The following is a 26,218-nucleotide window of genomic DNA, read 5'->3' on the forward strand; positions in this document are numbered from 1 at the left end:
ACTAATAATGTCCTTGAAAAAGATCTGCTGATCTAGATACATGGTAAATTACAAATTGGTGACACAGTATATGGAAATTATGTAAAACCTCAGTGTATCCTCTCCAAACGATGATGGTAATATACTATGATGACAATATACTGCTTCCATAAAAATAATATAGTCTTAGAGTATGTAAGTCAGGTCTTCTTAAAGCACTTGTGTGTAAATTGGCAATATCCAGGAATATTATGTCCTCTGTTGCAGTGCCTTTAATTTGTTGGAAAAATAACCATCAAAGGCGAAATAGTTCTTGGTAAGCGCTATTTCAGAAAAGCAGTAGGAACCCATGTGTCATCTCTCCTTTTCTGCAAAGTGTTTCAAAAGACATTGAGAGCCCTCTCATGAGGAAAGTTAATATATACAATAAAGGCGCTCTATCTGAAGTCACATGCAAAATGTCTTTGGTATCAGACTTAATATTCTTAATAGAGATAATGTGAACAAAGTCTCTAATATTGGAGGTTTGCAGTTGAATAAGGATTTTACAAATTAATCAATGAAAGTAAAAAGGGATTCTAAAATAGATCCCTTTCTGTACATAATAGAATAGCCTAGTAGATAAAAAAGTTTTTATGAATCTTAGGTGTAGTGCATATCAATGGAATTTTAGGGTTAGATGTATCTAGAAACTGAAGGTCCTTCTCAGTCAAACCTCACCATAATTCTGTGTCATATTTATTAATATGGTCCTAATCTTGCATTTTAAGCACAAAATGGGATCACCTTTCAGTTTGAGGAAAGGTTGTCTCAGAGAGCTGCCAATGGACTTCTGCTATGTGCTTGAACCTATGCATGAACACAACTGCACTGTCTTTGATTACAGTATTTGTCATTCATCAATGAATTTAAAGCCATTTTTTTCTTGGCTCATGATATAAACAAACCTCTTAATGTTGAGATTACTTTAGAATACTTAAATTCTATAGAGATAGCTGATGAAATGTCTTAGTCACTGGGTCCTAAGATCCTGGTAAAATCCATGTGGATCTGAAAACCAAAGAAACATCTGAAGGATTTGATAACTCTTGTGCAAGAAACATTATACGTAAATAAATGAGCTTGAAAATATATATATGTGAATTATACATCACTGTAGACTATTAAAAGGTGCTTTTCTAAAATGGACATGTCTGCATTAGATAAGATCTTTTGAGATAGATGAATTCAGATGGTTCCTCGTGATGTGAGACCTGGGCCAAAGACAAGGTCTATCATGGACAAACCTCTCTGGAACGCACTGAAACTTTTATGTCTGGAACTCCTACATAGATTCAATTCCTGCTCTAAAAAAGGTGGAGGGTGAGGTCTGCCTTGTGGTCTAAATTCATCTTCAGTTGAGACCTCTTCTATAGAGAATTCAAAAGAAATGTTGCCATTGTGTTTTTGTGCTGTCTTCATTACTCCAAGGATAGACACTTTCCTATAAGCTATCCCTTCTGAATTTGTGCAGTCTCTGTTCTTTAACTCAGCTTTGAAAGAGGTAATTAGCCTATTTAATTCAGACAACTGAGAAAAAATGTATCAGTACCAGTATAGCTCTTCAAATTAAACCTTTAATTGTGTGAGCAGAATGCTAACTGCAGATTTATTTATTTTTATTTTAGCTGCATCTGTGCTCAAGATAATAAGATAGAGAGAGCATTTGTTGAGCATGCACTCTAATATCCTCAGTGTCTCGGTTCTTTTAATATCCAAAGTCCACATGGTATTTATTGTGTCCTGTAGTGTTCAAAGGGGTACAAAATATAATTCTCTGCATCCCAATTTCTTCTATAATAGATTAGTTTTAAACCTTTGAGACTCCTGAGTACCCTTATTGGTATCGCCAAATAAATGTGTTCTGTTAACTAATTTCTATTTATCATCTATGAGTGATGCTTGAAATTTTTTTGAAAAATGAAATAAGTAAAATGTCACCCAGAGCCAAATTTTGAAAACAAAATTAGTTGCACTAAAAATGTGTATACAAAGAAAGATTAAGGAGGAGATAGTGCCCTAGTCTGCAGTTTGATTGGAATTCATAAGACCTGACTGTGATTGTGTTAGAGAATTTTTTCTGTATTTAAATATTTTTTATAGTTTTTGTTAATACATTGTGCTTAAGGGTATATACTTATTCAGGTTTTGCAAATCTTATTTGTGACATTTAAATCTTTGTATGATGCTCTATTCTCTGCAGCTTATCATGTGATTTGTTAATTTTTCCACTATAGCCATATGTATTCAGTGTTTTATTTTTTGCATAACACAGCCAAAAGCAATCAGAGGATTCACTGTAATCCAGTAATATGCACAAGTCACTTACAGTACTACTTTAGCAAATTATCTGTACTGTAAAGCAGCATAGTTTGTGGAAAAGGGAAAAGTTAATATAATTCCTTTTGTGTTAGTAACCCATGAGATACCACATTTTTTCAAAGGTGATTATTACAACAGTTGTAGATTGCTTTCACATGATATGCAGATTTTAACTGCTTAGTGTAAGTAAAACATATTTCCTTTTTTTACATTACATTAGAGTATATCATACTGTATAAGGCAATAAACCTGTACAGGTAAACCCTACTATTGTACTTACAGTAGCAAATTATAGAACTTTAAAGAATACATATTTAAGACAGTCAAAATGTTTGACACACATTTTATTTTTGTCTCACAAGTGTTCTGGTCCTACGACTGAGCCTTATGACGAAAGGCTGATGTGAGTGGCTTACGTCCAATATTTTTCATCCAGGTGACAACTGATTATAACGCTTGGGATGCGTTTGCTGAGTGCTTTGCCTTTCTCTACCTGAAATGTCTTATGTTTGCTTATGAGCAGATTTATGAGCTAAAATCCCTACAGTAATCCTCTTTTTTTTTTTTTTTTTTTTTTTGTTGAATGAAGGCCCATGGCTGGAATTTGGTAACCATTCCAAAGTCATTTATAATAATTATAGTAAATGATACCTATATTAACTTCAAACTAGATCTCTGACCATTAATTATGTCAGCTGTAAGCTAATAAGTCCCAGTTGTACTGTACATTTATATTTTGTACAATAGGGAGAGTAACATTTGGAACTTTTGTTTTAAATCAATAGCTGTCAATCTATACATGATGTTTTAGGCAGAGAGTAGCAAACAGCACTGACAGATAATTACAGTATTACTTTCTCAAAAATTGATGTATACAGATGTATGTATATTGTATTAAAGAGCAACATAAATGTCATGCTATTTTGCTTGTCTACCTCCAGAGTGAATCTTTTAATTTAGCAGTTTCAGATTTCCAGGGGCAGACAAGCCTGTAATTTAACAGCGTCACTCAAGATCTCGCAGAAGTGTATGCCATTTACAGTTCAAGCTCAAGGCTTTTTTGTGGTACATTTAAATTCTCATTCTACTTTCTAATGTTTTTGTCCTTACAGAAGATGAACTTTTTCTCAAAAGGTTTTCTTGCCCATTACTGTGATGTATTCAAAATTACCCTTTTAAGAGGAATATCAAATGTTCATTTTAAAGAAAATTTGGGATTATTGACATGGTGCAAATACTTCTATGCATATTCACATCTTTGTGTTTGTGTATGTCAGATATTGTGTCAAATAAAAATTAAAGGAAAATATTTTTTTCTTTTGTTTAGCCAGCACTTGTATCAGGAATCCTCAATGAAAATTGTTTAACTGACCCATCTGTTCTTATGATTTTTAGAATGTATTAAGTGCTTTTCACAATTTAAAACAAATCTTTTATATTTTCAGATACAGTCAGGCATTCTGAAGAAATAGAAAAACCTTTGAAGATTAAAAGCATTAGAAAACCTCTGTCAAGTATTATCAGGCATTTGGGTAGGTATTTTGTTTTAAGGAGAAAGCAGAGGAGGAAAAAGTGCTTTTGTACTCAGAAATATTTAAGACTGACTTTGAATTTCATGTCACTAAAATCAAGAAATGCAAGTATGTTGGGAAAAAGTTTCACAATTGGATACAAATATATAAGATGCTAAAACATTGACATTCCCATTACAATTTTGACTTGTATTGGAAAATATATTAACTTAGAGTAGTAAAAATATTAAAATAACATAGAAAATAAGTATTGTTTAGTTTATTCTGTGTTTCTAGGTTCTTTTAGCCTTCTGCAAATGTTCAGTTTTCAAATGTTTATATAAATGTAATCTTGGCTTTAAAAGTGTTTAGTAGAGATGACACATTCAAGAGGAGGGAAGATGATGGACCTTACTCTCATAGCCCTTGCTGGTGGTGATAAGCAGTGCTGAGAGATCATCTCCCCCCCCCCCCCCCCCCCCGGCCCTTTGGGTTTGACAAGGTTTCCCTGTGCCACCAGAACATGCTGGGGGGGGGGGGGGTTGTTTTTTTTTGTGGGATTGAATAATGAAGTGGTAAAGAAGAGGAAATTGGTTCATGAACATTTTTCCATATTGATCCAAATTTCTTAGATCCATACCTATGATAGTAGGTAGTGGTAGAGGGGGGAAAAAGGTTGCCCATGCTTTATAGCTATTTATTCTGTTCATTGCTATACCACCTATACTGATTATAGTAGTGTCTGATAAAGTTGGATTTAATCATTTTGTTTTATTTTTAGTTTTATCAAGGGCCAGAGAAAATTATTATACCCATTACCTATATATTCCTTTATATCTTGGTACTCAAGTGATTTCAGCACTAGCTCAGTTTTATTGTGTTATTTGCGGATTGTGATACTTATTATTTTTCCTTCTATAGTTAAAGCTAGTAAACAATAAAGATTGGCGCACACAGGTCTTGCTTCTCATTTGGAAAGCAGTAGGAATGATTTTAGATTCTTAATTCAATAATTCCTAACATCATAACCTTAAAGCCATTAGGCAAAAAATATAGAAAATAGATGAAAATCTTTTTGGATTATAGTGATTAGCTTAATCTTACATGGTTTTACCAATAAGCAAAATAGAAAAATTAGAGAGAAAAAGACTGAATCACTCAAAAAATTAGTTCCTGTTGAAAGTGGCAGCCTTTTTGGTAATAATCATATTGGGTCAAAAACACTCAATATGCCAAAGTGACTTGAACTTTCAGTATATTTCCAGACTTCATTTTAGATTATCGGGATGTTATCTTAAATACCACAAATGCCCCACAATTTTCTAATTTCAGTAATCATGGCTCCAGTTTCTGCTGGTGGAATGTAACAAATTGTTCATTTAAAAATTAGCATCAAGCCCCGACAAAGGTGCTTTGTTTCACCACAAACATTTCTTTCTCAAAAGGGACATATTAAATTACTTATCTTTTTTATCCATTCCAAGTTGCAAATTCAATCCTCTGGCAAGAATCGTAAATGTTCATTCAACCAGTGACATGGCAGACTCTTAAAGTGAAACAAAAAATGTGAATATTCAATTGTGCTATCAATTTAAAATTAACTTCTTAAATGTATTCTAAAACATTCAAAAATTATTAATGTGCTATGTGATCGCTAAAACAGCATCACTTTACTCACGGAGCTTAAGAGTGAAAAGAAATTGCATCTTCCCATATCAGACAAATCTGCCACCACTAAAAACAACCGAATCTCATTTGGAGTTTATATAGTGATATTATCCAACCTGCTGCTATTCCCATATCTACTCACGGGAAACTTTGACAAAAGTGTTCCGGGACTGGGCTCCATCCTGTGATGTCACCCATATGTGAGGACTAACATCCTGCTGTCCTGTGAGAACACCTGTTACAGGTAAGCAACATTTGCTTTATCTCTGTATAATTCATCCTGAGACCGCACCTTGAGTAGTCTGTGCAATTCTGGTCACCACATCTCAAAAAAAGATATAGCTGCACTGGAAAAGGTTCAGAGAAGGGTGACCAAAATAATAAAGGGGATGGAACAGCTCCCCTATGAGGAAAGGCTAACAAAGTTAAGGCTATTCAGCCTGACAAACAGACTGCTAAGAGGGGGGATATGATAGAGGTCTATAAAATCATGAAAGGACTTGAATGGATAAATGTGAATCTGTTATTTATTCTTTAAGGTAATACAAGGACTAGGGGGCATGCCATTAAGTAACAAATTACACATTTAAAACAAATTGGAAAAATTGTTGTCACTCAATGCATGATTAAGCTCTGGAATTCATTGCCAGCAGATGTGCTTAAAGAAATTAGCATAGCTGGATTTAAAAAAAGGTATGGACAAGTTGTGGAGGAGAAGTCCATAAACTGCTTACGCACACAACCCATCAAATCTCTCAAACTATCCTCCACCATAAGCAGAGCCTTCTCCCTTGCCGGACCCACAATATGGAACTCATTGCCCTATGACATACGCATGGAGTCCTACACCCCCAAGTTCAAAAAAAAATTGAAAACCTGGCTTTTCCAGCAAGCCTACCCCCTGACACCATCCAATTCATAATTATTCAGCAACCTACGATTAAGTATGCTCCATGACCTCGACCAAGAATGCCCACGACCACCGATTTATGCCTTGACGTATTTGATGACGACTGATGCTTTGTATATAGTTTTATGTATGTTATATTTATAGTTTCTCCCTATTTATTGACCTATTAATTTGCATTGCCTCCTCCCCCGGTTATTTGTATTGTTATCTGTTATTTGTAAGGGCGCTGCCCATAAGTTTTTTTTGTTCTTTGTGAACCGATACGATGTGCGAACGGCTATCGGTATATAAGAGACGTTAAATAAATAAATAAATAAATAAATAATTAAATTGGCTTATTGAATAGCCACTGATTATTACTGGCATTAGCAGCTTGGGATTTATTTACTGTTTTCATATTTGCCAAGAATTTTTATCCTGGATTGGCCACTGTTGGAAACAGGGTGCTGGTTTTGATGGCTCGGTCTGACCCAGTATGGCAACTTCTTGTGTTCTTGTTTGGAGATTAAAGGCTAACATTTCTGTGGAATAGTTTTTACATTTGATAAGATTATTCTTTACATTTTAAGACTATAAAACACAAGCCATCCCTATGATGTCAAGGTTTTTTTCAACAAGGCTATCTTAAATCTGTGATTAAAAAAAGCATTTAAACAAGCCTTATTTGCCAACCAGTCTTCTTTGCTACAAACAAAGGATAAGATCATCATTCAGTGTTTGATTTGTGCATTACCATATTCTTCATATGCCACTGACATTAGAAATATTTTAATTTGACATTGGAACATATTGTTGGTGCATCCAAACTCATTTTTAATTGAGTTAGGACAAGTTTTAAAATTCACCTGGATTGACAATGCTATTTATCATGTGGCCTACTCTCCTAAGTTATAACATAATTTTTTGTTTGGAAAATCCATAAGCATGAGTTATAAATTGCAATTTAGAACAGTAACTCAAGGGATAACTCATTCTCTATGGTGACGCTATGTATTTTATTTATTGTGGTGTCATCCGTTTATATTACTTATATATGTTGTAACCCACTGAGTTTTGTAGATCAGCAGGATATAGATGGTTTAAACAAAATAAGTATTTCTGCAATTTTGCGTTGGTTTACAAGACACTGCTGTAAGTGGTACAATGAATATATGTGAGAGGAGCAGCAGGTGTCACAGATATGAGCCTTGGGCTGCGGCGTGATTGACGTAGCCTAGCAGACATACCTACTAGGCCCCTTTGGACTCACTTCTTGCTAGTACTGAAACAGCATATTGCTGGAGGCTATGCCGAAGTCACTTCAGAAGTGAGGGGCAGTACCCCTCCTCTTAAGCCCCCTCCCCAGGCCCTAAGGTTTGGCTTGTTCTTCATATTCAGTGTTTTCTTGAGAAGCTATATCATTATTAAATCCAGGAGTGGACTGGCTGGACTAAGTTCCTCTCAGAGCGGACTGGTTGAAAATACCAGTTCTTACAAGTGATGGCAGTAATGCCCTAAGAGGGTCATTTTCCTTCCCCGGTAAGTGGGTAAAGATGTGACCTAAAAAAGCCATATGGTCTCGATGTGGTATTTATGGATAACATTAATGAAGGTGATGTCTTCTGATAGGCATCCTTGAGGAACTGGGATGGGTGTTTTAGCCACGTTCAGTGGAGCACAACTGGGAGGGGAACATTCCTTTTGGCATCTGAGTCCCCAGTGGGAGATCCTGAGTGCCTGCCATTCAATGACAGGATAATGCTTAATAAACTAGGGTAATTCCAAAATAATTAGGTTTACTACCCTGTGGAGGACAAAAAAGTAATCTGTTCCTGATGTGATGTTCCTTTTTGCAAGGACTGAGGGGCCATTGCCAGATGATCTGGGAGAGGTTCCTTACAGGAGGTATCAATGGAACCACAGACAAGTTATACTGACTTACCAAGGCATCATAAATGAAAGCTTCCATGATAACTTTTGCCATATCAGAGCTGAGGCAGACTAGAATTAGCAGTTGCGGGGAGGGAATGACTTAGAGTGGCCTCTCTGACCAACCTATGTTCAGGATTCCCAACTTGCATTTATTGGATTTATGAATCACTCAACACAAAATAGGCCTGAGTGATGAACATAGGAAGCATACATAATCATAAAATTAACAAAATTAGACAGAAAAAAAGAAAAATAGACATAAAATCATAAATATCTTCAATCTCAGAGTGAAATAAAACAAAATACGACATCACAGAATAAATATGAGATAAAAACAAATAAAATGTAACAATAAAATAATTAAAAATAAGCTAAATTAGACAAAAAGGTTTTGACCTATTTCCTAAAGCTTTTTATTGAATCCGATTGCCTCAAGTCAATAGGGAGTGAATTTCAAAAGCTAGGTCCAGCAATAGAAAGGGCACACTCATTGGTTATATGTAAACTTGCTAATTTCAGTAAAGGAATTTCGAGTAAATCACATTGAATGGAATACAGGGCTCTTGTAGGCTGGTAAACCTTTAACACTGAGTTAGCCCAATGGCATGTCTGGTCGTTTAATAGTTTAAAAATCAACATTGCAATCTGATAGCCAGTGCAGTTCATTCAGTGTAGGTGTAATATGATCTGTCCTCTTTAAACCCAAGAGTACTTGTGTGGCAGCGTTTAGTAACAATTGAGGTGGATGGAGGGTAGAGTAGGGTTGCAGTAGTCAATGATTGGAAAGATGGATGCTTGTAATATGGTACGAAAATCTGTATCGTGAAGCAAATATTTTAAGTTAGCAAGGATACAGAGCCAGTAAAAGCCTTGTGCAATGACTTGTTTAATTTGAGGATGGCAGGATAGAGTGTCATCTAGAATCATACCAAGACTTTTTATGTGATTTTTGATAGGGAAACAGTGATTGTTAATAGTGATGATTTTCTCATTGAAGGAGTGATATGGACTGTGAACGGCTAGAAATTCTGTCTTGGACATGTTGTGTGAGAGTTTGTTGTATTGCAGTCATTTGAGAATTGTTGATAAGCTTATATTGAGATATTCCAATTTATCATCCCAAGATGGGCGAATATGGATCATGAACTGGATATCATCTGCATAGAGTTTATAGCAATCCGTCAAAGTCGAAAGGATTTTACAAATGAGAGAGAGGTATAAATTGAAGAGTGAGTCAGGTAAAGTGGAGCCCTGGGGAACACCTGTTTTAATCTGAGAGAGAGGAAAGAGAATTATAGAATTTGATAGAATGTGATCTGTTAGATATAATTTAAACTATTTGAGTACTGTGCCAGAAAGGCCAAGTTCTTGTAGACAAAACAGTAAGATATTGTGATTGATAGTGTCAAAGACTGAGGAAATATCAAGTGAAAGAAGTAGACATTTTTGACTAGTCAAAACCTCTTCTCAAAACGTCTGTGAGAGAGAGCAGAAGGATTTCAGTGTTAAGAGATTGTCGAAAGCCAAATTGTTGTGGATCTAAGAGTTCAAGCTTTTCTAAATGCTCAGTCAGTTGGGAAAGCACAACAGTTTCTAGGATTTTGGTTAGGAATGGTAAAGAGGGAGATGGGCCTGTAGTTGCTAGGGTCTGACAGATCTAGTGAGTTCTTTTTCAGTAAGGGTCGGACTATGATCCTTCTAACCCCTCAATGGCTGACAGATCTGGTTTCCACTCCTACAGGAGTTGTCCATCCAGAGCCCGATCAGTCTGAGGACTTCCCCAGATCGCATCATGAAAGATCAAGGCAGGTTGTGGCATCCTAACTTCCAGGCCCTATCACTCACAGCCTGGATGTTGAGAAGCTAATCCTGCAACCGCTCAATCTCTGCAGATGTGTCTCAGGTCCTGGTGGCTTCTAGAAATCCTTCCACTAGAAAGTCCTATAGACTGAAGTGGAGGAGGTTTTTTGTGTGGTGTGAGCAGAAGGCCCTAGATCTGTTCTTCTGCCCCACACCAAAACTGCTTGATTACCTTCTACACTTATCAGAAGCTGGCTTAAAAACTAACTCCTTTATAGTTCATCTCCGTGCATTTGGCACATACCACCAAAGTGTAGATAGTACACCCATCTCTGTAAAGCTTTTACTTATACAATTCCTGCGGGGCCTACTTCAATTGAAGCCTCCCCTAAGGCCTTCCACTGTGTCTTGGGACCTCAACATGGTGTTAGCTCAGCTGATAAAAGCTCCTTTTGAGCCACTGCACATCTGTGACTTAAAGTACCTGACCTGGAAGGTCATATTTTTGGTGGCAGCCACTTAAGCATGCAGGCTCAGCAAGCTCCAGGCCTTAGTGATTTATCCATCTTACACTGTTTTATCATGACAGGGTGGTCTTGGGTACACACCTTACGTTCTTGCTTAAGGTGGTGAGAGACTTCCATCTTAACCAGTCCATCATCCTGCCAACATTTTTTTCCAGGCCCCTTTCACACCAAGGTGAATGAGTACTGCACAGTTTGGACTGCAAGCAAGCCTTAGCCTTCTGTCTGGAATGGACAGAAGCCCATAGACAGTCCACCCAACTTTTTATTTCTTTTGATGGGAATAGTTTGTTGCCGTTGCCAAACATACACTATCCAGTTGGATAGCAGATTGCATCTCCATCTGTTATGCCCAAGCGGGACTGCATCATGGGGGTCATGTTAAGGCTAATTCTGTCAGAGCCATGGCAATGTCAGTGGTCCACTTGTGAGCAGTTCCCATGAAGGAGATCTGCAAGGCTGCGACACGGAGATTTCGCCACGCATTCACATCGCACTATTGTCTGGATAGGGATGGCTGACACGACAGTCTATCCTTAGGAACCTGTTTGAGGTGTAGAACCCAGCTCTCCCTGCCTAGGGCCCATTGTTTGGGTTCAGGCCGTCTCCCCCTCTGTTATCAACAGCACCATTGTTGTGCCCATTGGCACCTAATGGGTGTCTGTTGGTCCCTTTTTATGTTTGAGATCACCCTATAGCTAGGGATTCACCCATGTGTGAGGACTATCATCCTGCTTGTGCTCTGAGAAAGCAGAGTTGCTTACCTGTAACAGGTGTTCTCCAAGGTCAGCAAGATGTTAGTCCTCACAAAACCTGCCCTCCACCCCACGGAGTTGGGATTCTCCTATTTTTTTTTGTATTATAATTCGATGTTACCAGACTGGAGAGGGACCCCACGTGGACACGTGGTATAGGGCATGCTGCACATTCTGCATTGGGGCTTCATCTGATGATGTTATCCTTGTGTGAGAACTAACATCCTGCTGTCCTTGGAGAACACCTGTTTCAGGTAAGCAACTCTGCTTTTTCCATGGTGGGAACTAGTTTAAAATTTGATTTGCATCTTCCAAACCAAATTGCTTCAGACTTATTATGATTAGTAATAATTTATGCTCTGACAGCCATTTGGCAATTTTATTTAGACACTAATTAAAAGTTTCCATATCCTTTCCAGAATCAGAACCTGGATATCATCTGTGTATGTAACAGTTAAAACCTAAAATCTGAATTAATTCAGGGAGTGGAGATAAAATCAAATTAAGAAGTAGAGGGGATAAAATAGAGCCCTGGGGAACTGTACAGTTAAGAGTTTTTAAAGTTGATGATACGTTTTCCCTTGTAATAGTAAAGTAGTAATCTTCTGAAAAGGATCTAAACCAATTTAGGACCACACCTGATATTCCTAGTTCATGTAAACAGTTTAGCAAGACAATGATCCACCATTTCAAATGCAGAACTCGTGTTTATAAAGACAAGAACAACCTTGCCTCCATCAATCTTTATCCTAATTTCATTAATCATAGCTAATAGGACAGTCTCAGTGCTATAGCCTGAATGAAAGCCCAATCTTTTAGGATGTAAAACAATTTTTTTGGCATTGTTACTAGCTGGGGGAAAAAAACCTTTTTCTATCTCTTTAGATACAAAAGGTAAATTTGAGATTGAGCATTATTTTTTTGTCAGAATGATTTAACAAATTTTTCTTCAGAATGTGATGAGCCACAGGTATTCATCTATAGTCATCAAATGTTTAGTCAGGCCCAGTTCCTTGATTTTAACTTATGATGATGGGAGTTGATCAAATTTTGAAGTGGAGTTTATAGAATTTAAGATTTTTCCATCCCTGTAATTACTGTGGGGTTGAACACTTTCCACTTAATCTGACCTTGTAAGGTATTAATACCAGGAAAATCACTAAACTTGTCTATCTGATTTGGACTAGAAATACTTTCATAAATAGGCAATTCAGAAATGGATCCCACATCACAATTATTAAGAGTAAAGGATTGCTGAATATCAGTAATCATCTGATGAAAGTAATCAGCTATTTTTTTCTGCCGAAAGAGTAGATTGTATGGGGGATGATGGCAAGTTATATCTAGCTAATTTACTGATAATGCCAAATAAGGACTTAGGTCTGTTTTTCACTAATCAAAGTTGCCTGTTGACATATTCCCATCTAGCTTTAGAATACATTTTAAAAGTTAAAAACTTTAAACCAATAGCAAGATAGAATGTTCAAGTTTTTTGTTTCACTTTGATTTTTGATTTGTATGTTCCTGGTTGAATGAACATTTGCTATTCGTGACAGAGGATTGAATTTGCAGCTTGGCATGGACATTAAAAAAAAGATAAGTAATTTAATATAAATCCCCTTAAAGAAGAAAACAAGTTTGTGGTGAAAAACAGAAGACCTTTGTCAGGGCTTGATGTTTTCTAGCTTTTAAATGAAAAATTTGTTGCTACATTCCACCAGCAGAAATTGGATCCACAATTATTGGAATTAGAAAATTGTGGGGCATATGTGGTGTTTGAGATAACATCCTGATAATATAATATGAATTCTGGAAATACACTGAAAGTTCGTCATTTTTGCGTATTGTTTTCTGACCCAATATGATTATTCTCAAAAAGCTTTACTAATTTTTGGACTAATTGTCTTTTACTCTAATTTTCCTATTTTGTTTATTAGTAAAATCATATAAGATTAAGCGAATCGCTATAATCCAAAAGAGGTTTACTCTTTTCTATAGTTTTTGCCACTGTTTTGTAACATTTTCTGCCACTTATTGAAGTGATAAAGTAATGAAAATAATACATTTTTCTTTCCTAATATATATAATCAACAGAAATCCATCCAGCAATGAAATCAAATGCAATCAGACCAATATTGAATATTCAGAGTCCAACTGCAAAGCGATTGCTCTCAGCCCCTAATCATACAGCCCTAACAATTCTTGGAAAAAGAAGCTACAGCCATCATAATGGCCTTGATGGTACGTAAAGTTTAGAATGTTGAAATGTTATCATTTTTATGGGACTTTATGTCAAGTGTAAAGTCTTCACTATGTAATCTGCTTTGAAAGGCAAAATATAAATCAAATAGAATAAATGTTGAAAATGAAATATTAGATACTTAATTTGTTTCTGCACTTTATATCTTTTGAGGAATGGCTCATACTGACCCCAAAATAATTTGAACCATGTACATGCTCAAGTTGACATTTGTTTGGCCATTTGTGGTGTTTTTAAACTTTAAAGCCAATGTCTTAAACTCACCATTAATGTGTTAACAACCAGTAAATGCCCAATGTACTAATGGCCATTAAACCTGGATTTTTGTGGTAGATAATGCAGATGTGTTACTAGGGATGTGCAGAGCAAAATTTTATGTTCATATTTCTTATGTCCGAAAGTGGGTCCCACTTGCGGCCAATATGGACATAAAAAAAATCTAATGAGTTGGGTATATGTACATATGTCGCCCATTAAAGTCAATGGGGGAAGGATTTCCAGCCTATTTTTGGCTGCAGAATTGTGGTTTTCTTATCAATTGGCCCAGGAGAGAGTTCCCTTTCCTTTGTGCAGGGAAGTACTCCCTGGAAAGGGTCCACCCCTAGAGTTGTGTGTACCCGGTGTTTACATTGGCGTCCAGTGAATATCGTTGGCGTCTAGTGAATTCCGTTGGCGTCTAGTGAATTCAGACGGTACTTACGCACTTCAGCAGATGACAAAGGAATTGGAGGATCTCTCAGAAATAAGAATACGTGTGGGAATACAAGGTCTGGATGAACAGGCAGGCACAGCAATGGAGTTAAAACAGCAGTAGGAACACAAGGCCTGGATGAACAGGCACTTCATTCGAGGACAGAGGTCAATCCCAGCTAGGGACACAAGGCCTGCATGAACAGGCACAGGAACTAGGTTAAAACACTGGTAGCTCGCCAGCATCTTTCTGATGCATGCTAGAATATTGGCAGCGGTATGGGCATGGTCCGTCAGGTGGGTGTGCAGTAAAGCCCACCTCCACCCTCATGCTTGTTCAGGGAAGGACTCCCTGGAACGGGTCCACCCCTAGAGTTGTGTGTACCCGGTGTTTACATTGGCGTCCAGTGAATATCGTTGGCGTCTAGTGAATTCCGTTGGCGTCTAGTGAATTCAGACTGTACTTACGCACTTCAGCTGATGACAAACGAATTGGAGCCTAGGATCTCTCACAAATAAGAATACGTGTGGGAACACAAGGCCTGGATGAACAGGTACATCATTCGAGGACAGAGGTCAATTCCAGCTAGGGACACAAGGCCTGCATGAACAGGCACAGCAACCAGGTTAAAACACTTGTGGGAACACAAGGCCTGGATGAACAGGCACAGCCACTGAGTTAAAACACCTGTGGGAACACAAGGCCTGGATGAACAGGCACCGCCACTGAGTTAAAACACCTGTGGGAACACAAGGCCCGGAAGAATGGGTACAGCAACTGAGTTAAAACACCTGTGGGAACACAAGGCCGGGATGAAGAGGCGCAGCAGTCGAGCACAGAGGTCGATCCCAGCTAGGGACACAAGGCCTGGATGAAGAGGCACATCATTCGAGGACAGAGTTCAATCACAGCTAGGGACACAAGCCGCGGAGGAAAAGACACTAACCAGGATCCTCCAAGCCCTCATTTTCTCCAAATTAGACTACTGCAACTCTACATTTCTTGGACTCCCTTCCTCATACACAAAACCACTCCAAATGGTTCAAAACGCAGCAGCCCGTCTACTAACAAACACTAGGAAAAGAGACCACATTTCCCCAGTCCTAAAAGACCTCCACTGGTTACCAATTCAGTTCAGAGTCATTTACAAATCCATCACCTTGATATACAAAATCTTTCACCAACACACCATAATCGACCTACAAATTCCTCTCCGTTTATACAAATGCACAAGACCGACCAGGGAAGCCTACAGAGGATGCCTCCTTGTTCCACCCTCCAAAACCACTTATCACAGCACCTTTAGAGATTGAGCCCTTTCCACAGCAGGTCCACCGTTATGGAACTCCATCCCCCCAGATCTCAGAAATGAACCTTGCCTCCTAACCTTTCGGAAAAGACTCAAGACATGGCTTTTCAGGCAAGCCTTCCCGAACTGCACCTAACACACACCATCAATAAATTCTCAGCTCAGAAGCTGTATATATTGGACGCCATATTTGTAATGTACTCTTGTATATTTTTATATTCTACACATGTATATAATTAACCTCCTCTATCCCTCTTTATTTCTTACACTCCCAGTTCATAGCCCCAGTTAATTGTAACTGCATCTCTTCACCACGTGTATTTATGTTATAGGTTGTTTTCTTTGCACCCCTGTTTTCTGTAAAGCGACATCATGTGAACGATTTCATGAATGCCGGTATAAAAAAACCTTAAATAAATAAAATAAATAAGTAAGTACCGCAAGGGAAAGTTGAAAACAACTTTGAAGAGGGAGTTCAAGAGGGCGTGAAATTGTAAAGAGGTAAATGGGTGGGGTCCGTGCAGTCCGCCCGCAGGATTCAACCCGGCGGGTTCGGTCGGACCGGGGTTTCGGCGGATCCCCCACCCCCACCCCTTTCGCGGGGGGTGGGGGAGGGGCGGGGAACGCCTCCCGGACGGCCCCGGCCCCCGCAGGGCGCATTTCCTCTGCGGCGGTGCGCCGCGACCGGCTACGGTTCGGCTGGGAAGGCCCAGGGGGGGCAGGTGGCCCGCTGCTCCAGCGGCGCGTGTTATAGCCCCCCCTCCCGGCGTTTCCTCCTTCCCCTTTGGCAACTGTTAACTTGTCTTAACCTCATTCACTACATCTATGCAGACGATGTTCAGATTCTTATTCCCATAACAGAATCTATTAACAAACTTGGCTATTCTTACAAGCCTTCCCTGATCCTTCAAACTTTCACTAGATAAGTAAAGCTACTCAGCTTTCAATATGGAACTTCGCCCCTCCAATATTCTCCTCATTTAGCTACCCTACTTATGCACTTCAGAAAATGACAAAGGAATTGGAAGATCTCTCAGAAATAATAACACGTGTGGGAACACAAGGTCTGGATGAACAGGCAGGCACAGCAATGGACTTAAAACACCAGTAGGAACACTAGGCCTGGATGAAGAGGCACATCATTCTAGGACAGAGGTCAATCCCACCTATGGACACAAGCCGCGGAGGAAAAGAAACTAACCAGGATTCCCTCCGTAACGGCGAGTGAAGAGGGAAGAGCCCAGCGCCGAATCCCCGCTCGTCCGGCGGGCGCGGGAAATGTGGCGTACGGAAGATCGCCTCTCTGGCGCCGCTCGGGGCCCCAAGTCCTTCTCATCAAGCCTCAGCCCGCGGACGGTGTTAGGCCGGTAGCGGCCCCCGGCGCTCCGGGACCGGGTTTTCTCGTAGTCTGTTTGTTTGGGAATGCAGGCCAAAGTGGGTGGTAAACTCCATCTAAGGTTAAATACCATTTCCGGCGCGTGTTATTGCCCCCCCCCCCCCCCCCCCCCCGGCAGCAGCTTCGCCGTTTCCCCCGCCGTTTCCTCCTTCCCCTTTGCCAACTGTTAAGTAGTCAACCTCATTCACTACATCTATGCAGACGATGTTCAGATTCTTATTCCCATAACAGAATCTATTAACAAAGCCATCGCACTTTGGAACAACAGCTTACAAGCCATCACTAATCTCCTCAACAGTCAAAGCATGAGATCTTATTAAGAAACTGACATTATCCTCAACAAATTCTTACTCCTAGCAAAACCTATACCAAGTAAGTACACAGCGGTCTGTATTTTCATACCCCATTGCTTGCTGTTTGAATACCGCTCTTGCCGTACCGACCCGCAGGGTCCACCTAGGGACACAAGCTGTGGAGGAAAAGAAACTAACCAGGATTCCCTCAGTAACGGCGAGTGAAGAGGGAAGAGCCCAGCGCCGAATCCCCGCCTGTCCGGCGGGCGCGGGAAATGTGGCATACGGAAGACCGGCTCCCCAGCGCCGCTCGGGGGCCCAAGTCCTTCTGATGGAGGATCAGCCGGCGGACGGTGTTAGGCCGGTAGTGGCCCCCCAATAAAACCACCAAAGACTGCTTCTATAAACTGCAAGTTTAAAAAAGGATAAGACCACTCTTCCACGCCAAACACTTCAGAACCATCCTCCAAGCCCTCATTTTCTACTACTGCAACTCTACATTACTTGGACTCCCTTCCTCATACACGAAACCACTCCAAATGGTTGAAAACGCAGCAGCCCGTCTACTAACAAACACTAGGAAAGGAGGCCACATTTCCCCAGTCCTAAAAGACCTCCACTGGTTACCAATTCAGTTCAGAGTCATTTACAAATCCATCACCTTGATATAAAAAATCATTCACCAACACACCATTATCGACCTACAAATTCCTCTCCGTTTATTCAAATGCACAAGACCGACCAGGGAAGCCTACAGCGGATGCAATGCTGGTATAAATAAATAAAATAAATAAATAAAATCAATAAGTACGTAAGGGAAAGTTGAAAATAACTTTCAAGAGCGAGTTCAAAAGGGCGGGAAACCGTTAAGAGTTAAACGGGTGGGGTGCGTGCAGTCCGCCTGGAGGATTCAACCCGGCGGCGGGTTCGGTGGGACCGGGGGGGGTTTCGGCGCATCCCCCACCCCTTTCGCGGGGGGGCGGGGAACGCCTCCCGGACGGCCGCAGGGCGCATTTCCTCCGCGGCGGAGCGCCGCAACCGGCTCCGTGTCGGCTGGGAAGGCCCGGGGGGGGCAGGTGGCCCGCCGCTCCGGCGGCGCGTGTTATAGACCCCCTGGCAGCAGCTTTGCCGTTTCCCCCGCCGTTTCCTCCTTCCCCTTTGCCAACTGTTAAGTAGTCTTAACCTCATTCACTACATCTATGCAGACGATGTTCAGATTCTTATTCCCATAACAGAATCTATTAAGAAAGCCATCGCACTTTGGAACAACAGCTTACAAGCCGAAGCCACCACTAATCTCCTCAACAGTCTAAACCTGGTCCTCAATGCCTCTAAAACTAAACTCCTCTTCATTTCCTACAAGCAAGAAAACCTCCCATCTCAGATCCATCACAAACACCTTCTCACCCACAATCATGTGAGAGACCTGGGAGTAATTATAGACAACCGTCTTCACCTAAAGAATATGATCCAAACCACAACTGTAAGATATAATATTATATCTTAATGGGCCTCGACAAAGGAAACTCTTTCCTATTGATCTTGTTAGACCTTTCCGCAGCGTTCGACACGGTCAACCACGCCATCCTCCTAAACCAGCTTTCGTCCATAGGAATCAGCGGCACCGTCCGATCCTGGTTCAAAACGTTTCTCAATAACAGAGGTTACAAAGTTAAACTCCAAAACAAGGAATCCTCAAGATTTGACTCTGTCATAGGAGTCCCTCAAGGTTCTTGATTATCTCTGACCCTATTTAATATCTATCTTCTTCCTCTCTGCCAACTTCTTACCGACCTCAATCTAAAGTACTTCCTTTACGCAGATGATATTGAAATCATCATCCATATCAAAGACACATACTCTAAAACTCTTGACTACTGGGAAACATGCCACCAGAAAATCAAACAAGTAGTAAACAACCTACACCTCATCTTAAACTCATCCAAGACAGAAATCCTACTCATCTCTCCTGAAAACAATATCTCCAACACTACTCTTCCCACCAACCTACCTACCACACAAGTTACAGACTTAGGAGTGATAATAGACAACCGGCTAAACTTCAAGGCACATATCAACAAAACAACCAAAGACTGCTTCTATAAACTCCAGGTTCGGAAGAGGATAAGACCTCTTTTCCATGCTCAAGACTTCAGAACGATCATCCAAGCAGTCATTTTTGCGAAATTAGACTACTGCAGTTCCCTATTGCTAGGTCTGCCCTCATCCTATTCCAAACCACTACAGATGGTTCAAAATTCAGCAGCCCGATTACTAACAGGCGCAAGAAAGAGAGACCACATATCTCCCATTCTGAAAGAGTTACATTGGCTACCCGTCCACTTCCGTATCATCTATAAAGCCATATGTGTCATCTTCAAAACTATTCATCAACGCATCTTATGCACTTTAGCTGATGACAAAGGAATCGGAAAATCTCTCAGAAATAAGAATACGCGTGGGAACACAAGGTCTGGATGAACAGGCACATCATTTGAGGACAGATGTCAATCCCAGCTAGGGACACAAGCAGCGTAGGAAAAGAAACTAACCAGGATTCCCTCAGTAACGGCGAGTGAAGAGGGAAGAGCCCAGCGCCGAATCTCCGCCACTCCGGGTTCGGGGATCTGAACCCGACTCCCTTTCGATCGGCCGAGGACGACGGAGGCCATCGCCCGTCCCTTCCGAACGGCGCTCGCCTATCTGTTAGGACCGGCTGACCCATGTTGAACTGCTGTTCACATGGAACCCTTCTCCACTTCGGCCTTGAAGAAGAATGCTCAGTCTGTTTAAAAGAACAAAATTAACGGACCCACTCAAGGACTATGCTCAGTCTGTTTAAAAGAACACAATTAACGGACCCACTCTGAAGGTCAATGCTCAGTCTGTTTAAAATAGCAATATCAACAGACCCACTCTGAAGGACAATGCTCAGTCTGTTTAAAATAACCAAATGGAACTGCCCAGCTAGGAACACAATGCCTGGAGGTACAGGCAGGAACAGCAACGGAGTTAAAACACTTGTGGGAACACTAGGGCTGCACAGTAGATGCCGGTCAGACACAGCGATTCATGTCAAGAACATGTGCTGCAGTGCTTACTGCTTACATTATCTTGAGGATAGGAGGCAATTGGAACTGCTGCAAGGCTCCTTTCAATAGCTTTTATTCATCTTGCCATTCACAAGGAAAATCGGGAAAGCCAAGCAATGGCAGGTTTACTTTCAAAAACACTAGCATTTCCATCAAGACCGGTGAAAGCCTTGAGCGGTGAGGGCTCATGATATCCCCTGTCATTGAAAAAACACGTTCACTGGGCACACTTGTTGGTGGACATGACAGATATCCTTCAGCCACTTTGGCTAGGTGTGGCCAGACAGTGGACTTGTGTGCCCAATATGCCAGCGGATCTGTCTGCGTATTCTCTATCGGCTCTGAGAGATACCGTTTCACTGACAGCTCTGCTGCTGTCTCCTCCTGTGCTTGGGAGGGCTGAGAGTCACTCAATCCAGTTACTTTCTCTCTCGCCTGTTGCACTACTGATGTATCTTTATGGCCAACATGCCTTGGGCGTTCTGACGTTGAGGTGGAGGCACTAGTAATAGTATCTGTCACTGACACAGTCCTTCTCCTGCCAGGGCTAGCAGCAGCACAACTCTGTGACGTGCCTGCTGTTTCCACCTGTGCTTCAAGCCTAATCTGTCTCCGCCTATGGTGCTCCTGTTCACGGACCTGTGCTAACAACAGCTCCTTCACAAATGACAGACAATTGGTCTGTAGGGCGATTTTACCTTTCACACGGGGATCACAGACAGAGGTGAGCATGTATGTGCTGTCCTCTGTTAAAGGCCTTAATCTGTCTTTCACCTGCTGCTGCAAAACGTCCACACACTGCAGCACCTCAGCAGTCATTCCCTCTTGCCGTTTAATGCCTTCCAAATGGTCATCCAGGAATTTCACTATAGGGATGATGTCAGCCAAGGTGGAACTTCTGGAACTCAGCTCCTCCGTGACGTCCTTGAAGGGCTGCAGGATTTTTAACAGCTGACTCATGACTAACCAATCGTGATGCCCTAGGGGATTCTGTACACCTATGTCTATTGTACCAGAAAGTTCATGAAGGGGTGTCTGCAGCTCCAATAACCTCTCCAGCATCATAAAGGTGGAATTCCACCGGGTGGGAACGTCTTGAATGAGACGCTTCTCGGGCATATCCAAAGCAGTCTGATTTTCTCGGAGAACCTGCCCCGCCCTGACACTTCTGTGGAAGTGTGCTGCTATGTTCCTGCACTTGTGTATTAACCGACGCAGGTATTCAGTCTCCTTGTCCTTGGACTCCAAGCCCAAACCTGACTTCACTACCAGATGCAGAGTGTGTGCAAAACATCGGATGTTCTTAAACCGCCCATCGCTTATTGCCTTAACCATGTTTGCACCGTTGTCTGTGACAAAAAAGCCTGCCCGCGTTTTACTGTCTCGCTGGTGTACTTTCCAGCTCGCCAGCATCTTTCTGATGCATGCTAGAATATTGGCAGCGGTATGGGAATGGTCCGTCAGGTGGGTGTTCAGTAAAGCCCACCTCCACCCTGATGCTTGTTCAGTAATAGAGCTGCTGGCTGCCCCTGCCTCTGCCATGTCCCACCAGTGTGCTGTCAGAGAGAGGTAAGAGTGTGCAGCATTCATGGCGGTCCAGATATCGCAGGTGAAATGCACTCTTCCGTCTGCCTTACCTAGCAGTGCTTGCACGCGACTGACACAGTGCTTGTACAGGCTGGGGATGACCTTTCTACTAAATGTGGTTCTGGAGGGGACTTTGTAATTTGGAAGTACGACCTTCAAGAAACGTTTGAAACCCACATTCTCAACTAACTGCAGGGGCTGGTCATCAAGGGCAATCATTTCCCCAATGCTCCTGGTTACTACTTTTGCGGCTGCCTGCCTCCTACCCCGGGATAGCGTTACCGCACTCCACCCCATTTCCTCCATGGTGCATTGTCGCTTCTCCCACATGTCAGTGGGTTTCTGGCCTGCCGCCTGACTGCTAGAAGGGTATGAGGGCGTGGGCTGACTCTGCTGCTTTCCTACCACTGCACCCTGGTTGGAAGGGGAAGGGGTCCCCTGACGGAAAATGCTACCATCCCCAGATGGCAGTAATCTTGTTGGGTGTTGCCTCTTAACATGATACTCCATGCCAAAATTTGACAGATGTCCCAGTTGCTTGCCTCTGCTAATATCCCTGGCACAGTAATTACACCGAGCATAACGCGGGTCTTCTGTCACTTTAAAATGTGCCCAGATCGCAGATTTCTTTTGTGATCCTCCTCTCTTTCCCGCCCTGGGGGTGGATGGTGGCACTGGAGTTGAGGTACTACTGGGTGTGGGTGGTGCACCCACTGCACCCGGCGAAGCAATGCCAGCGGGGGCAACAGTCACCCTCTGTCTCCCTTCTGACAGCTCTTCCTCCTCCTCGATATCAGTGGAATGTCTCCCCTGCCGCAGATTTCTGGAGGTGGAGGCTAAAACAGGACTAACTGACAATTCTACCGAAGATTGCTCAGGTATTACATCTTCCGTTTCTGATGAGAATCCCATCCAAGAAGATTCTTCTTCTGAATCAGAAGCTAACAGTGCCAGCGCTACCTTGTCACCGCAAAGTTTTGCAGGACACTTCTGTCCCCTGGCTGCTCTTGGGTGTGTAACTTTTGTCTGGCTAGACTCTGCCTCCTCTTCACTCTCCTCCAAAACTACAGTGCCAGAAACAGGTGCTGGCGATTGCAAAGTTTCATGGTCTGATTTCTTTTTTTTTGCCATGGAACTGCCATCCCCTACAAAGACGTTTGATTGCGACAGTTGCCTTTTTACCTGTACTGGTGGTGTTGCGCTGGTGTCTTTTGCGGTGCCTCCGCTGCCATTCCCACTAAGTCGCTTGCATCTCCCTTTCCCTGACATTATGGATTTAATGTCAATGAGTACTAGTGGTAACACTGCCCACTGTCCCACAATAATAATGTTCGGTCAGTTTAAAATAACTAAATTAACAGACCCACTCAAGAAGAATGCTCAGTCTGTTTAAAATAACAAAATGAACGGACCAAGTCAAGGAGAATGCGGTTAAGTCTGTTTAAAAATAGCAGATTGAACAGACTCGCTGAAGGCCAATCTTCACTCTGTGTATGCCCACTGCCTGCCTGGCAATGCACGGAATGTGTCTGTCTGTGTGTGTGCAGTGAGTGCACAGAGAACAAGCTTCCTTTTCAGTAGATATGAGGCAGGGTACTCCCAGCCCTGGAACTGCTGCCCAGCCAGCACTGAACCACTCAAGGAGAATGCTTTTAAGTCTGTTTAAAAATAGCAGATTGAACAGACTCGCTGAAGGCCAATCTTCACTCTGTTTACAATGCCCACTGCCTCACTGCCTGCCTGGCAATGCACGGAATGTGTCTGTCTGTGTGTGTGCAGTGAGTGCACAGAGAACAAGCTTCCTTTTCAGTAGATATGAGGCAGGGTACTCCCAGCCCTGGAACTGCTGCCCACCCAGCACTGAACCACTCAAGGAGAATGCTTTTAAGTCTGTTTAAAAATAGCAGATTGAACAGACTCGCTGAAGGCCAATCTTCACTCTGTTTACAATGCCCACTGCCTCACTGCCTGCCTGGCAATGCACGGAATGTGTCTGTCTGTGTGTGTGCAGTGAGTGCACAGAGAACAAGCTTCCTTTTCAGTAGATATGAGGCAGGGTACTCCCAGCCCTGGAACTGCTGCCCACCCAGCACTGAACCACTCAAGGACAATGCGGTTAAGTCTGTTTAAAAATAACAAATTGAACAGACTCGCTTAAGGCCAATCTTCACTCTGTTTATGCCCACTGCCTGCCTGGCAATGCACGGAATGTGTCTGTCTGTGTGCACTGCAGTGCACATAGAACTAAAGTATATATGAGGCAGGGTACTCCCAGCCCTGGAACTGCTGCCCAGTGCCCACCCAGCACTGAACCACTCAAGGAGAATGCTTTTAAGTCTGTTTAAAAATAGCAAATATGAGGCAGAGTACTGCCAGCCCTGCCTGGCACTGCCCAGGATAAAATGTACAGACTCACTCAATAAGAATGTTCTTTTTTTTTTTTCCCTAACAAAGAATCTGTTCTGTGTTGTCTATCAAATCTGGTTCTGTTCTGTGTTGTCTATCAAATCGGGTTCTGCTATCTTCTCTGCCTCAGCCTGCCTAAGCCCACCCTGCACGATCCCGATCCCACCTCCCCACTGAATCGCTGACAATGTCCGTCAGTCCTCGTGCTGCTGCTGCTTTTATAGTGCTGCTGGCTCGTCAGGAAATCCTCAGAGAAGCACGGAATGACAGCGCGATTCGCTGCATTCAGTGCTTCTCTGAAAAGGTGAACGCAGATTCGCTGCGTTCCGGTATCCATGCCGACCTGTCCCACCCTTTCCTGTGAGTCACTGAGACTCACAGGACAGGGTCAGACAGGTTGGCATGGTTACCGCAGGGGCGCCGCCATTTTCAGGTAATCCGGGGCTCCGAGCTCGAGTCGCAGGTAATGGCGGCGAGAAAGCGCGCGCATGGCGATTCGCCGTATCCGACATATCTATGTTCATTTATGTCGGAAATCTGCTCGTATACGCCCCATCTTTTTTTTAAGTAAAAAAAAAAAATTGAGTTGCGTTTTCCATATGCGGTCAATCCGAATGCACATCCCTATGTGTTACTGCTACCAGTAACTCAAGGCCCAGCATGGGCTGCATTGTTTTCCCCCTTCCCCTTGGCTTCCTAAACCCTACCAAGACCAGGACCCCCTCCCATCACATTGGCTAATATACTAGATGTATGCAAGAGAACACTCCTGCCCCACCAGCTCCCCCATTCTCTTGATCCTTTGCCTCCATGGAGGGTAAATACACATAGTGAGACCTCACCTTGAGTACTGTGTACAATTCTGGTCGCCGCATCTCAAAAAAGATATAGTTGCTATGGAGAAAGTACAGAGAAAGGTGACCAAAATGATAAAAGTGGATGGAACAGCTCCCCTATGAGGAAAGGCTGAAGAGGTTAGGACTGTTTAGCTTGGAGAAGAGATGGCTGAGGGAGGATATGATAGAGGTCTTTAAAATCATGAGACTCTAGAATGGGTTAATGTGAATCAGTTATTTATTCTTTTGGATAATAGGAGGACTAGGGGGCATTCCATGAAGTTAGCAAGTAGCATATTTAAACCTAACTGGAGAAAATTCTTTTTCACTTAATGCACAATTAAGCTCTGGAATTTCTTGTCAGAGGATGTGGTTGGTGCAGTTAATGTAGCTGGGTTTCAAAAAGGTTTGGATAAGTTCTTGGAGGAGAAGTCCATTAACTGCTATTAATCAAGCTGACTTAGAGAATAGCCACTGCTATTACTGGCATCAGTAGCATGGGATCTACTTAATGTTTGAGTACTTGCCCCCCAGGTACTTGTAGCCTTGATTGGCCACTGTTGAAAACAGGATGCTGGACTTGATGGACTCTTGGTCTGACCCAGTATGGCAATTTCTTATGTTCTTATATTCTTATACTATTTTGTGAAAATTATCCTTCAAATGTATAACAAATGAATAAAAATGTTTCAGTGATCTTATACCTCTTTAATCTTATACCAAGCAAAGACATTTCAATAAACAATAAAACAAGCCACTTACAGTCATAAAGAGCACTTACTTATGAATATCCTATAGGTAATTCAATGGCATATATTGTAACAATTTTCAAAAGCCTGTTTACACAGGTAAAGTGCATTTACCTGTGTAAAACCCAATTTTAAGCATGTAAATGTTTTTTAAAATCAGACCTCAAGTGTGAATGCTCA

At 41.8% G+C, this 26,218-nt stretch overlaps 1 protein-coding gene across 2 annotated transcripts in view; it reads left to right on the forward strand.

The window, feature by feature from the left end:
• Positions 1-26,218, forward strand: part of MTA3 (metastasis associated 1 family member 3) — a 525,799-nt gene that overhangs the window by 335,668 nt on the left and 163,913 nt on the right. For both annotated transcript variants that reach the window (XM_029593316.1, XM_029593317.1), the window contains exons 15-16: positions 3,786-3,872; positions 13,514-13,660. In XM_029593316.1, the coding sequence (XP_029449176.1) occupies positions 3,786-3,872; positions 13,514-13,660 (234 nt within the window). The remainder of the gene's footprint in view (positions 1-3,785; positions 3,873-13,513; positions 13,661-26,218) is intronic.

Source organism: Rhinatrema bivittatum, chromosome 3, assembly GCF_901001135.1.
Source record: "Rhinatrema bivittatum chromosome 3, aRhiBiv1.1, whole genome shotgun sequence".
Lineage (NCBI taxonomy): Eukaryota > Metazoa > Chordata > Amphibia > Gymnophiona > Rhinatrematidae > Rhinatrema > Rhinatrema bivittatum.